General features: G+C 46.4%; 5 protein-coding genes across 5 annotated transcripts; 1 reads left to right on the top strand and 4 right to left on the bottom strand.

Annotated features, from left to right (window-relative positions):
• Window positions 1-1,776: 1,776 nt before the first annotated feature.
• On the top strand, window positions 1,777-2,511 carry TRV_07995 (uncharacterized protein; the record flags this gene model as incomplete). Its single annotated transcript, XM_003017945.1, has 2 exons — window positions 1,777-1,817; window positions 1,890-2,511. 2 exons carry the CDS (start codon window positions 1,777-1,779, stop codon window positions 2,509-2,511), a joined length of 663 nt encoding a protein of 220 aa, XP_003017991.1.
• Window positions 2,512-3,173: 662 nt separating this feature from the next.
• Window positions 3,174-3,788, bottom strand: TRV_07994 (uncharacterized protein; the record flags this gene model as incomplete). The annotated part of the gene is made up of 1 exon (XM_003017944.1): window positions 3,174-3,788. One exon carries the CDS (start codon window positions 3,786-3,788, stop codon window positions 3,174-3,176), a length of 615 nt encoding a protein of 204 aa, XP_003017990.1.
• Window positions 3,789-5,633: 1,845 nt separating this feature from the next.
• On the bottom strand, window positions 5,634-6,125 carry TRV_07993 (uncharacterized protein; the record flags this gene model as incomplete). Its single annotated transcript, XM_003017943.1, has 2 exons — window positions 5,634-5,929; window positions 6,011-6,125. 2 exons carry the CDS (start codon window positions 6,123-6,125, stop codon window positions 5,634-5,636), a joined length of 411 nt encoding a protein of 136 aa, XP_003017989.1.
• A 512-nt stretch (window positions 6,126-6,637) lies between these two features.
• Window positions 6,638-9,502, bottom strand: TRV_07992 (uncharacterized protein; the record flags this gene model as incomplete). The annotated part of the gene is made up of 4 exons (XM_003017942.1): window positions 6,638-6,939; window positions 7,007-8,678; window positions 8,853-9,267; window positions 9,408-9,502. The coding sequence occupies 4 exons, from the start codon at window positions 9,500-9,502 to the stop codon at window positions 6,638-6,640; spliced, it is 2,484 nt and encodes an 827-aa protein (XP_003017988.1).
• A 1,113-nt stretch (window positions 9,503-10,615) lies between these two features.
• TRV_07991 (uncharacterized protein) lies at window positions 10,616-12,578 on the bottom strand (the record flags this gene model as incomplete). The annotated part of the gene is made up of 4 exons (XM_003017941.1): window positions 10,616-11,686; window positions 11,719-12,052; window positions 12,135-12,304; window positions 12,363-12,578. 4 exons carry the CDS (start codon window positions 12,576-12,578, stop codon window positions 10,616-10,618), a joined length of 1,791 nt encoding a protein of 596 aa, XP_003017987.1.
• Between the last annotated feature and the right edge of the window lie 1,594 nt (window positions 12,579-14,172).

The following is a 14,172-nucleotide window of genomic DNA, read 5'->3' as shown; positions in this document are numbered from 1 at the left end:
TGGTTTTATTACAAAAAGGAGTTCAGAAAGTATTATGGTATCTGGTGACTTCGCTACAGGAGAGGAGAATGATTATAGTGAATTGGACGTGATTGTTCTCTACGACTCTGATGAAGTTAGACTAGAGAGTTGGCCTCGACCAACACGGCCTGTTTTTGAAGCTCTACCTGTGGCCTGGGGCCGAAAGGCGCAAGTGGAGGAGTTAACTACAAAGGAAGTGCCGTATTATGGGGGTATTGTCTATGCCTTATGCTCTAGAACAATTTTTGGATCAGATAACAACCCTGTGCTAGTACAAGTACGTCGGGAATGGCTTGATATTTTAGAAAACGGGTTGGTACGTTTTAAATCTATTGTGCGTGGTATTGATGATATCACTACTACTATTCGGGAGAAGTCTCGAGAGGTAAGAAGCAGCGTACTTCTGCGACCTACAATCTCTAGGTTCTGATTAATTGATTATCTAGGAATTTGTTTCGGATTTTCAGCTCTGTCAGACTATTTTGGAGCGTATTATAGCTGTGATCGATACGATTGACAGAGACCTTATTGACGTATGTTCGTCCTACCCATTCGACGGGCTATTATTCGACGAGCACGATGACTACGACCGTGTACAAAAGCAAATCAGGAGGATTAGGAAGGGTTGTTCATCCCATATGTCACAACTGAAATGTGGTACTGACCGGTCGGCTAAGTTATGGGGGTCTCTCTGGAGACTCGCCACAGCTTCAGGCAGAGGAACGTTGGACAATGTGGGCAAAGCGATCAGGGGTTCAGTAATAGCAGAACTGGAAGACACAATTCAGCCGAGTCGGCGTCTTCCATCACTAGCTCGGACAGAGAGTACAGGCTGAGTACCCTTGGTCTGCTTGATATAGGTGAGTTAGCTAGTTACTTAGCTAAATCACTAGGTAAGGAAGTTGTAGTTCCTGCGTGTCAAAATCTACCTTGCAGTTGTATAGCAGCTCTATCTGAACGGGTTAAGTGTAGAGGTCAGCCTGGAGAATATTCCTAACGACATCTCTTCTCCGTTGACAGAACGACATATCGAGAACAGTTAAACCAACAACTATACGAGATGAAGTCGAATTTGCTAGCCAAACGTTTTGCTGCAGCCCAGAAGGGCATCATGTCGGCCTTGGAATTGAAGGCGAGGCACAAGCTGAAGCCGAAAGTAGGTGACTCTGACACAGGCCTATCCGCCGGGGTAGGCTGTCCTGTCTCTGGCTTCACTCCAGACGATTGGAAGGACGGAGCGCTGGCACGGAGTCTTCCTCCTCGGGAGATGATTCCGTGGACAGCCCGCGGAGTCGGCACGCAAGCGCCTCTAGGTTGACCTGCGAGACAGACGCTTGACTGCTGTTGAGTCCTCTCGGAGTGGTGGAAGAGTGTCACCAGGCTGTTAACTAGTTATTAACACTGTTTTATATGTTGCCTGCCTATCCGCAGAAGAAGACCAGTGGAACGAAAATGCGGTTTGTCGCAGCTAAGCCTGCCAAACCCCGAGGCCAAGTTTTTGCCGCCCGAAAAGTCCCTCGTCGGGATTTGGAGCAGGCGAGAACGTCATAGTGTTGACTAAGGCTGGCTCTCTCTCTCTTAGCTCTGCATTCCTGACACACGGCAAATTTTTCATACTCCAAGCTATATAACGGTCGAGACGCCGCAGTACCCTGTCGCTGGACAGACTCGCTTCGTCATAGATATCGTTTGATTAATCCAGGTCATAACTAGAGGCACAGTTTGCAGAGAGTTTGGACATTTATTATTTTCAAGATGAAGATCATCACTAAAGAAATCGAAGATGCCCACCACAAGTCCGTATCTCCCGCCGCATCCCCCTCTTCTCTCCTGCTATAAGACTGCTCCAGTACTAACCTGTCTTCTAGGGCCGTTCTACAGGGAGTAACAATCGGTGGAATTGCAGGTCTCATCGGTGGTTGGGCCGGTGTATTGGTAGCGTCGAAACGATGGGCCGGAGTCCGCAACCTCACCCTCCCCATGAAGGCCTTCCTAGTGACATCAACAGGCACATTCACCGGAATTGTTGCAGCCGACCATGGGTCTCGGTCGTTTGAGAAGAGCCAGAGACAGGACATAGAGTTCCTAGAAGACCGCGAGTCCCGGTTACGCAAGGAAGAATTGGCACAGATGAGCGTGAGGGACCGAATCTTCGAATTCGCTCGCCAGGAGAAGTACAAGATTGTCGGCCTCACTTGGCTTGCCAGCATGTTTGGGTCGTTTGCCCTTGTCAGCCGGAGCCCATACTTGACTGGGCCACAGAAGATCGTACAGGCTCGAGTCTACGCCCAGGGGCTTACGCTGGCCGTTCTCTGCGCTACTGCAGCATTTGAAATCTCGGATCAAAGGAAAGGTCGAGGAATCGCCGATGCTGTAAGAGCCAAAGCGAAGAAGGACAAGAACACCAACGATGACCTGTGGAAAGATATGGTCGACGCTGAAGAACACCGAATTCACGACAAGGAGGAGGCAAAGGTCAAAAATCATTAATCAACCACCACCACCACCACCACCACATAACCATTCGTCGGGCTTAACCGCACCCGTTACTCTCGCGCCCTTCCTCTTTACTCGGCGATAATACCAAACTAAATCTCGAAGCGTATGTTTCGTGTGTACATTACTTCATTCCCTTTTTCCCACTCTATCACGGAAACACCTCCGAAACTCTCACCTCTCGCGCCCCGTCCTAACCAACCGCGTTTCAAAAAATGGGCTCATTTCCTCCCAAATGATGCCTATGTACCAGCTATACCTGGACGCTGGCCTGTTACAGTTTATGAACTTTTCATTTTTTAGAACCCGTTAAAAAGGAAGTTGGACGAGGCTGCCTTGCATTTTATAATAGGAGGTCTTGGTGGGAAAAGGCGTTTTATGGCTGTAAATAGTCTATATTGGATCTCTAACTTTTTCATTTCAAAATGTATAACCAACAATAGACTACCTGCAAAAACGCGATGCATTTTAATCTATTAATCTATTAATCGCGGCTCTATCCGTGGAACTTCCAAGCTCTATGCCTCCTAATAGGCAAACACGGAGTGCCAAATGTTTGGCTCAATAGGGTTCAAAGTATATTATATACAATAAAGATATAGATGAAGGAAAAATAAAGAAAACAGACACAATACTCTACACATCCGATAAGAACGTCACACAGATAGATCGACCTCTTCGTGGAGTTTTGCATCGATATTAACAAATGATCGAACGACGTCCATGCCACGAAGTCGCTCTTCTTCAATCCTATGCCAATCCCAGACACCAGACTTCTCGGTGTTTTCTCGGTTTTTCTTAACGTCATTATCCAGAACGGCCTTGTCAAGGTCCGAATTCTCTGTCAAAGTCAGTACCTTACGGAGAAGAGGCTCATCCAGGGACTCTCCTGACTCAATTGCTTCGCCATTTGCAGGGGTATCAAGAGCGGTTGGTGGTGAGGGTACCTCCTCACCCGGAGGTCGTGGAGGCAGCAATCCACTCGCCCGAAGAACGTTCTCGGGCCGAACTGTCTTTCTGCCCTTCTTCACTACATACTTGCTCACTCCAACTGCAAGCAGTACTTTGGGCTCTCCCTTGCGCTTGGGAAATCGGAGGAAGAATGTCAATATATATAGCCACTTCTCATCCCAGCCAGCAATCTTGGTCCGCATCTCGTATTTCTCAAACGACTTGATTTCCTTCTTGAACGTGCAGTAAACAGATCCTAGCATCACAGCAATTCTGCCAGGATATAGCTGCTTGCCATTGGCATCGCGTTCTTTATTCATTTCGCGCTTAACAAGCTCCAGGCCAGGGCTATACAAGCTGGTCACTAAAGTCGTACGTGCGATATCGAGATCAGAAAAGTATGTGCTGTTCGATTTGTGGATGTTGTAATCAGTCTCCCATAGCGTCGTCCTGCTCGTTATGCTGGACGGGACGAATATTGGGTGGACGTGGCCTGGCTTGTTCTCGTCTTTCGATTTCGGGTTTGGATAAATGTGTTTTTTCAGATGGATTCGGCTGAGTAGATGATAGAACAAGCGAATCTATATTGGTCGGGAAGTCAGCTATACGAGCAAGAAGAGCAAGGGGAAAATTGCGCTGGAGTAGCCTTACATGCCACGAAAAGGGTACTGATTTGAGATTAAATAAAATATATAATAAGAGTAGGTTCTTCCAGGTTAACTGTGCACGAGCTTTTTGGATTGCCAGGCTCGCGGCAGCCAGAACAACCGGGACTGACAACACCGCCATCGTGGAACTCCTGGTTCAGCGTCCTACGGCTCTTGTGGTCCTCGTTACGTAGGACTTTTCCTGGAATTGAATAACAGAATTATTCAAGTCGGTGTAAGTAGGTGAAGCTGCAGGTTGTCTTTTTCAGCCTCAACAGTTTCGAAACCTTGGGGTCCTGAGTAGTTATATAGAGAATAAGGGAGATGGCCAACGAAATGGCCAGGAACCCAATTCAAACGAGTGAAACTTGGGACACCGTGATCGTAGAACAGAGGTGAAAAGAACAGCTAAAATAAAAGACAGAAGGAAAGAAAAAGGCGTCAATAAAATAGATTGATCGATGGCGTTTTCCTCGTTTGACTGAAAAAGCGGCTTTCGCGCGTCACTGGCCAGGCACGAGCTTGTCATGTGACTCTGTGCCGAGGTTGAAATTGCAGGGTGATTTAGTCGTCGTATTTACGAGATTGGAAATGCGAAGGGAAGCAGAGGGAGAAACCATAGTAGATCGCTATTGTACGCCTATGTAGGTTACGTGGAGACGGGTGTGTTCTTAGGCCGAAGGTGTAATGTATGATGCATACTGTGGGTGATCTGGTCGTTTTAGTTACTAAGGTGGATCATTTTGGGGTCGACACATAAGCATCGACAAGTCAACATTTATAGAAAGACAACGATAAGGATCGTGTGGCCATTTAGCGACTCTTGCAGATAGATGTTACTTCACTGACTATTCTTGCATAATTGTTGTATTCCTTAGCATATTATTAGAAATATTAACATCAAAGTCTGGCTATGTGAGGAACCCTGTGTTGTGCATTACCGTGGATGAGTGCCAGGGTGTGGGTGGTAAGCAGACATAGTGCCTAGTAGATTTACTATCATAGCATGTTCATCCACTAAAGCACTTTGCAGCCTCTGCCCGTAAGGGTATTTAAATATCCAGTTTCTGGTTCGAAACGAAGACTATCATTGTTCCTTCTGGACCTCGAATTAATTATTGATAAAAAAAAATAAATGAAAAAAAATTGAGAACTGAGTGTGAGTTACAGCAAAACATACCATTGTGGAAGGGCATGAAACGTAACAATCTAGCTCCCTCGAAGCGGGATATTCCCCCCGTAGCTAAAGAGAAATTAAGGTCCCCACCGACATATTCGTACTCAGACTGTACGCAAACGAGTTTGAGCGGAGACGGGAACATTGAATGGGAATCGGCGAGCTTAGAGCTCATATTGATATTTGCTCGTGTGACTGCGTATATTCGTGAATCACTCCACAAGGGCACCTGGATACCGGCTAGTATCTGTATCGTGTGGAGTAGTCTAATAGCAGCGACTTGTTAGCCAAAAGGGATCTCCCGAGACACCTTGAAAAAGAACCAACAAAGGTATCCACAACTAACCTTTTGGGCTTACTACCAAACCTCTTCCTTTTTTCGCACCGCGATATATCGCCTCAAAGATATCAATCAACTCTTGCTTATCCTCCAGCACCCAGTTGAGTTTGTTGTTGTTTCCGGTTCCAAAATCGCACATCATATGCTTATTGCGGAAGAAGAACATTATCGTCATAGGGTCATACAGTTCGTACATTTGGATGAAATCTGGCACTTGATCGATATCGCAAAGGTAGATGACGGCAAAATTCTTGACGCGATCGGCGATTCGGTAGAGCACTTCATCCTGCCTCATGCCTATATTGATTTGCGTATCAAGTTAGGATTTATTTTTGCCTTGGACAGTCATGTTGGTGAGGCAGTCAGTGGAAAACGTACAGTCCTTGTCCCAGTCACGACCAAATCTGATGACAACTAGACGCTCCTCCTCGGAGAGAATAGCTTGGTCTACGTGCCAGGCTGTAGTAAGATGTGGGAGAACAACGGAGCCCATTTTCAGCCTTACGTTCTCTTTCTTGACTTAGTTGGAGGGTTCAAGGCGGTCTTTTCTAGTTGTTGCAACGAACGTTCGAGGTCGAAAAGAAGTGACTTCATCAAATGGATGTCATATACGCACGAGCCACTTTCCAATGGCGCAAAGTCGGAATGGATTTATTTTGCTCCGGAAGTTTCTTCGATTAGTAAGCTCATTATCCACAACCAAGCATCGATAAAGTTATGGAGACAAGTCTGATACTTTTGAAAAAAATTATATTTAAATCACTCTATGATGCTCTACAGACGCAGACGAGGCCCTTCCTCCCAATTTTCCTACACACAACCACTTATGCAAATTAGAAGAAAAATTAAATGGTGGGGGTGATGACTGACCATTAGGGGAGACGGAGGGGAAAACGAAAGCTGGAAGATAAATATGACCAGCGAAAAGAAGGAGAAATAAGCCAATGGTGATGATATACCTGGTTGACAAACGAGGTGAAGAGAAAAAAATTATATAGAGTACCTTTACAAGTCGTCGTCATCGTCATCATCGTCCGCAGTAGAACGCCTTCCCTTGCTCTTGAGGTTGGATGACATTTCGTATTCTTCAACATGCGTACTGTTGCGCCCAGACATAGCCATAGCCTGGCGTCCGGTCTCAGATGACTCCAGGAACTCTCGAAGTCGTCGTTTACCCTCTTCAACAGCTTGGCGAGAGGCTGCTTCTGCCATGTTTATCATAGGGCCCCAGAGATTGAGTCTGAAAGTGACATACGCCCCAACGCCAATGACTAGCAGGAACAAGAAGTATATGGGGTTCCGAAGGACTATTAAGTGATGGGTTAGCTGACGGGTCGTAATTTTATAGTAAAGGACGCAAGAAGCAATACTCACCGGCGATTATTTCGTTCCAGCCCAAAGCTAGGAGAAGGCCGTAAAAATACAATGGCACTTGAGTAATGCCACCAATGGCGCTTCTTTTTGCTTCAACGTACACGCCATCAGCCGCCTTTTTGAATCGAACAGTCAAATCCTGTCTTTTAGCTTCACTGAGCATAGTCATCTCTTCTTCCAGGCTCTTGCCGTCATCTTCATCAACGCCACCAATTGGTGCAAGGTCTTCTTCATCGGCAGCGCCGGCGGAGCTGGGCATATGACCGATCCATTTATCCAGCGGTGGAGGTGCGGAGGTTTCGTTTAGCCTAAAACGGGCCAGAAGGGGAATCAAATTAAGTGTGGATTCCCTGGCAGTAGTGTAGATACCTTCGATATCATCCGTAGGTCGCCAGATCCGGGGTACACCAAGGTCGTCATAACGGAATTTATCCTCAAAGTTTTCGCGCAATTTAAGGAGAATGTTCCCCTCCATCATCTCCTCATCGATCTTAGAACGTAGCACACCCCAGGATTTCCGTCGCAGTCTCCATAGGCCGACGTCAACTTCCTCCAAGCTTGCATCAAAGCTCTTGGCTCGCTCTGTGAATCTTCGTTCGGCGTCCAAAACCGTGTTTACAAAGAGAGACCAAATTCTATCCCAAATGGTTTTTTCACTGGGTTTTTCTCCGTCCTCTGGAGCTCTGGAGCCGCCTCTTCCTGAACCAAGGGCGTTGAATTCAAGATCAATGGAGTCACCCAGCCGAGATCTCACCCATCGTTCAACTCTAGTGGCAAGGCGCCTCATCTCGTCCTTTCTTAGCTGTGAACTGATCTTTTCGAGATCCTTTTGGTATAGGGAGAGCTCCTGCTTGTAATCACTCCAAGGAGCCCCCTCCACCACCACAGTGCCGGCCTCCTTTTCAAACTTCTCAATTGCGAGCTTCCTTTCCCTGGTAACAATTTCTGCAAAATCATAGCTGGCACCTTTCTTCTGTCCTGCCTTGACGGCAGAACTGACTGCTTCACTAAATTCGGCAACGCCAGACTTGTGAGCGGCACTGAGTTGACCAGTAAATAGTGCTTTAAGACGGGTATCAATTTTCTCCTCTAACTCGGACTTTTTGGTTGCGAAAACACGCTTGTGGTACCGGCTGGCTTCGGTTTCGAAACTGTTCATGGTTTTCCCCCGAGCTGTACGCATAGCGGCACCAAGGCCAGCGAGAATTAATGGAATTCCGGATCGAGTTGCATCAGCTTGTTGCACTTCAAACGGTCCAATGGTTTGATCAAAGAGAACAAGTACTTCTCGTGCAATCTCGTCACAGCGGAATTGTGCAAGGAGTTCTTGTTGAGTAGGAAGATCCAGATCCTTATTATTCACAATTTGTTCCCAGATCCCTTCCGCATAAACAGAAAAACCATCAGCTGGAATTCGTCGATGGTACTCAGGAAGGAATACGCCGTCTTCCGCAGCTGTACCCTTAACAGCTAGGTTGGAAGGGCTACGGTGGCCATCTCTGAATCGAGTACTAAGCTTATCAACTTCTTCAGCAAATTTTTCCGGCTGGAAACTCTTATGGGGCAAGCCTGCAAAAGCAAAATCGAAGTAATCCTCAATAGTAGAATTTTCGGTCCCCTCTGGTTTGGAAAGTGATGTCCATATTCGTTGGAGATCCTGCATTAGGGTATTCTGTAAATTCTTAAGTGGGGTCGTCCCCACAAAATCGCGAATAACAAAAAACAGTAGAGACCTGGGTGTGGATCTATGAAGCAGAGGTACCAAATGTCAGTATCCTCTGTGGAAGTGGAGTAGTGTTGGGGGGGTACCATACTTTGTATCTTTGAGGAATAGCTGAAGATTCACCTCAAAAACTGTTTTTAAGAGACCCATATTGGCTCCCTGGTATAATCCAACCTGGTGCTCCCAGATATTGACAATAAGCACCTCACTCGTGGCAAGCGCAAAGAGGGCACTTTTGCGTTCAAAGTCCTGGTCTTCTCCACGCTCTCTGCCATCAGTCCCTTCGACATCCATGACCAAAATGTTATCCGCCATCTTCTCTTTTTCATTTGAAGCAGTACGTTTATTTTTCGAGAGCCATATTCCCTTTGTGGTCTGACGTCTCTCGGTCTCGGACATAACGCTGAAGTCTGTTTTGAAGAGGGTATTTAGGAGGGTTGACTTTCCGGTGGACTGCGAACCAAAGACCGAGATAAGGTGGTAATTAAATCCTGCCGGGGTAACATTCTCGTGTATCAGATATTTCGACAGGTTCGGACTGTTCGTATACACTCAAAGGTCAGCAATCAAATAATAGCGAAAGGTGCGTATATCATTGTCCTTCCAAGTTGTCGCACAGAGCGCCCAGCACGAAAAACATGTAGACAGTGCTCTTGCTTCACAAAAGTGGTGGCGTACTTGAACTCCTTATCGCCGTCCACTACCTGGACTCCATGCTGATAGTCCCCTCCGTCAACATCTCCAACAGAAGAAAAGTGCCCATTTGAAGTCATGATGTAGTCCTCATCCAAATATGAAGCCTCACTCAATCGCACTTCAGCAAGCAGGCCTTCAACCTGGGATCGCGGGCTGTCCCGGCAGTCACTTCACAGACGCAAGCAAGAGGGATGAAATAGGGAGTATGCGGTGCCGATCGGGAACGATAAGAGGCTCTTGTATCTAAGGGGGATGGAGGGTCAGTTTCTATTCTTGTTCTATTGCGCCTGGTGTCGAGTACATAAATAAGGAGGCGACTGGGTAGGCAGACTTCGCAAGAAAGCACAAACATACACTAGATTTCAGTGACGACAAAAGAGATCTCAGCACGGCAGAAGCATTGGTTCCATATAATTTGTCTCTCGTCGGCGCCAGCGGATGGCTGGCTGTAGGTCTCAAAAGCGCTTGACGTCGTTTTGTTTGATTACGCTGTCCTTTGCCCTTAGTTATATTTCAGCTGCGGTTGGATCAGGAGGCTGGCTTGGCGTGTTGACATCATCCCCGTTCGTCTCTTTCGCCAGTTCTATACAAGTAAAAGCCACCGCGTGAATCCATCAGATGACGAGGGCGAGACGAAGACCTTACGGAGTGACAAGGTCAAGATACGGCATGACTGGCTAGTTACTTTAGCTTGATGGAAGGCCTTCTTTCTAACTAGTATATTCATAGCCTTCAGCCACCAGTGGCACACCAGCGGTCAGGTCTACCTATACACGAAGGACCTGTAAGTAGACATAAGGAACTACGACGATGGTGTAGCTTTTCAAAGCTTGCGAAAGATGATAGTATTAAATAGTTATACCTTTTTTATCCCGTATATCTGCGTCGCAGTGCTTGACCGAAGCCGAGAACTCACGTAGGAGTGAGGTTTGGACAGGAGAGGCACTGAAAACTGCATCAGTCGATTGGTGGTGAGACAAGAGGATGAACGCAGGCCAGTACTTAAATGATAAAGAGCATCGTCGGCCTCAGGAGGCAGGATCTGGGTTCCTCCAACGGAGCTTGGGAAGAACTAATGCACCTCATCTGTCCCAGGTAGTCCCCATCTCACGGTTTGATAGATTAGAGTCAGGTACCGCAGCGCATACTCTTGCTATGATGTTGTGGTGTATCTCTAGAAAAAACTGCTTTTATGCAGCAGCAGACTTCATGAAGAGTTTCTCTCGAGGGAGGAAGACCGAACATATCACCTGAAGGGCTCCAGCTGCAATCATAGAAATGTAGACTTTCTTCATAGCTTCCACGATAGCCTCGATTGCCAGCGACCTAACTTCCTCAGAGCCGTTCTGGAGGATGACGGATTGTGTCCCAGCAATGGCGGCAATAAGCTCTGCAGAAGTATAGCCTCGCCCAGCCAAGTATTTGGAAAGATTCTTGAACGCCAGCTGTTGGAAAATAGTTCCAGCAACAGTAAGAGAGATGGTCTCAGCTCCGATTTGAGCCAAGTTGATATAATTAATAGCATGCTGAACCTCATCTTCCTTGACTTTCGCGGCTGCAACTCCATAGGAAGCCTGTACACCAAGTCCGGTTCCAATTCCAATAATAATGCTGTAGCCATAGATATTGCCAACTGGAGTGTCCACACCAACCGTCGACATCAGAGCTGAACCAATTACTATCAAGACACCACTTATGGTGTAGTATGGAGCGTAGTATCCAACCAGGGGCATAGTGATCCCCTGAACCATAACCGATACAATAGCTAGAACGATCAAAGGAAGGAGACGTACTGCAGCATCCACAGGACTATCACCTCTGGTAAACTGGAAAAATAGCGGTATATAGTAGGCAGGGACGAGAAGAGCGGCATTCGTGCAGGACGTGCTGACGTATAAAAGGATCATCACTGTGCGTCTCAAGAACTGGGCAGGAAAAACACGTCTCTCTAGAGTTGTGAAGAGAGGAATGCCCTGCTGAATTGCAAATGCAATAAAGATAACACCGAAGGCGACGAACGAGGCAATTGTGCGATTATCGGACCATCCCCAGAGAGTGGAAGCGAACGTCATGGGAATTACCCATCCAACATATATCCCGGCGTTAAGAACCATACCGATGATGTCTAACTCTTTCAGCTTTTGAAGAGCTCCCTTGTGGGGTTTAGGCAGATAGTCAGGAACCAGGAGTAGAAGCACTGGTGCCTTCACGGCAGCTAGGACAAGGTTGATATAAAACGCCTTGATAGCCACGTTAGCAATCTACAATTCACACAAGGAACGGTTCAACATACCCATCTCCAGGTGGCGTTACTATGTGCAAATAAGCCTCCTATGACGGGCCCAATAACTGTACCGAGTCCCCAAACAAACCCAGACGTACTCACGTAAAGCGGCTGGCGCCTCTCTGGGACAAATACAGAGAAATATGTAAGGACCCTTGTATCTGTCAGCACAAGAGTTGATTTTGTTAGCATTAGTATTGATTCTTGCCCAAGATACATTCCAGAACCACCAATTCCAGCAATTACTCTCCCTATTATCAGTGCATTCATGTTTGGTGCGGCACCACACAGTGCACTTCCGGCCTCGAACAAGATGATCGAGGCAATATATATAATTTTAATGCTAAATATATTGTAAAGCGCGCCTCTATAAGCTAATTAGTCTTGTGTTTGGGTGTTAATATAAGATAGGGGTGGTATCTTACATTGGAAGAATGGTGGCAACTGATCCAAGGGGAAAACCGGATCCGAGCCAGCTGAGCTTTTGAACAGCACCAAATTGCTCTATCACTGGTGCTTGAACGTCTGCCACAATGGTAGTATCCAGGCCATAAAGAAAGGCAGAAGCGAGTAGTACAATAACTGCCAGTGTCCACTATATTCGAGTTAGAACTGGTAGCTTAATCTGGAGCAAATGCCTATTCATAACATACACTCCATCCTTCGGGCCGTTGTGGTAGCCCGCCTGACTTAGGAGAAGGAGATACAGGGTCTTCTATACTGTCTCTGTCCTCTCTCTGCTTCAGTCCAGATGTCTTAGCCTCGTGGTATTCAGGCTTCGATAGAGAATCATCTTTCTCATAGCCTTGTAAAGGCGTCAACCCAGATGCAACCGGACCTGGCCGGTCTATGCTGGTTCTGGTACCCATATATAATCTGCTATTAAGATGGTATCAAAACTCAAGGCCTTGACATACTAGCATGAGATCTTAATAGAGAAAGGTGTAAAAATATGAAAAACGGGGTGTAACATGAAATGTCCAACGTCGACTCTTCAATGCCATCGAATGCACCACAAAAACCTGAGATCATGACAGAGATTAAAAACAAAAATCTGCTTCAAGCAGCATGCTCACATTGGAGGTGGAGAGTATTTATAAGCATGGCCCGAATCCGACTCATGGCAAGAAACTGATTAGGAGCCCAGGGTATAAAAAAAAGTGCTCCGCAGCTAAAGAGTTTCATCATCAGTAACGTCGAATATGCCTTGGCAAGTCCACTTTCAACTAAGTATGTCATCCAGGCCTGGACCCGGGTAACTAGGTACCTCTTGCGGGTATTTTCAGTGTTGTCTGCCGCAACCAGATATTATTGAACACTTCTCAGGGAGTCAAGGGAAACCAAAGGGGGAAATCAAGTCATCGAATCGTTTGGATAATTCAATATTGTGAAATCGTTGCCATTATTAATACTGGCACCTCCACTGCTGCATTAACAGACAGCTGTCAAGTGCTAACCAACAGTACTAGGAGAAGCCGAAGGGAGATCCTGGGATGCTGAAATAGGCAAGTACAGCCAGGCATGACTCGTTGCCGCAAGCCGAGAGCCACTACCATGGCCTTTTTCTTCTTTTTAAATTTTTCTGTTCTCCAGGTCCGAGAGTTCGGGTTATGGGCCAAAGGGCCGTGGTGGGTCAGTAAAAATCATGGTCGTGGCAAGCTTGTGAACAGCGTGCAAGAGGGCCATTATTATTATTATTAATATTATTGGGACGGGGAACCTTGATAGTGATGTATGGAGTACTCCGTAAAGATCATGTCAATGCATCACAGTCACTCGTAAAAGTACTTCATTAATTCGACATCAACATAGATTTATGAAAGCGATGTTTGAAGAAACATGAAGCCAGGCAGCTGGTGCACGTGATTAAGGGAAGTATCTTACCTAAGCGGCACTCGAGGAAATTAATTTATATGATTACATAAGCCTCGGCTTTCGGAGCTCCAGCCAATCAGTATCGAAGAATGACATCAGGGGGTCTGTTGCCTCTATTGGGAAACAATTAGAGGTAAATGGGCATACTGCTACTTCTAAGAAGGTAGGCATTTGTAGGCTCAGCTATTCAATTAATCGCCCTGCGCTATATGGAGAGGTATCTGAGAACATAGATCGGGATGTAGAAATGCATCGACGTATTAACCCCGATGATCATCGGAGAATTTTTCCAGGCTTGACAACTGATGCAGCATGGGTATATCCTTCCAGCAGCGGATACTAATTTTGTACTCCGTATGCACTTGATAAATAATCTAGGATATAAATCTCCAATACCCTCTCGAATTTAGCTTGTTGGAATTTTTGGAAACACTTTTCCCAATTTTCCACTCTATACCCTAACCTTCCGTTCCCTCCCCCAGCTGATTCTCTCGCCGGCCAGACAACCAAAATGGCTTCAGGAATGCTGTTCGATCCAATGCGTCTCCTTCGCCTTGCGCCTCTCATCAGTAGTACAGGGAGCGTAAT

The sequence above is a fragment of the Trichophyton verrucosum genome (genome assembly GCF_000151505.1).
Source record: "Trichophyton verrucosum HKI 0517 chromosome Unknown contig01229_1.f1.exp, whole genome shotgun sequence".
NCBI lineage: Eukaryota > Fungi > Ascomycota > Eurotiomycetes > Onygenales > Arthrodermataceae > Trichophyton > Trichophyton verrucosum.
The sequence above is the reverse complement of the archived record's forward strand: the minus strand, read 5'-3'. Positions and strand labels throughout refer to the sequence as shown.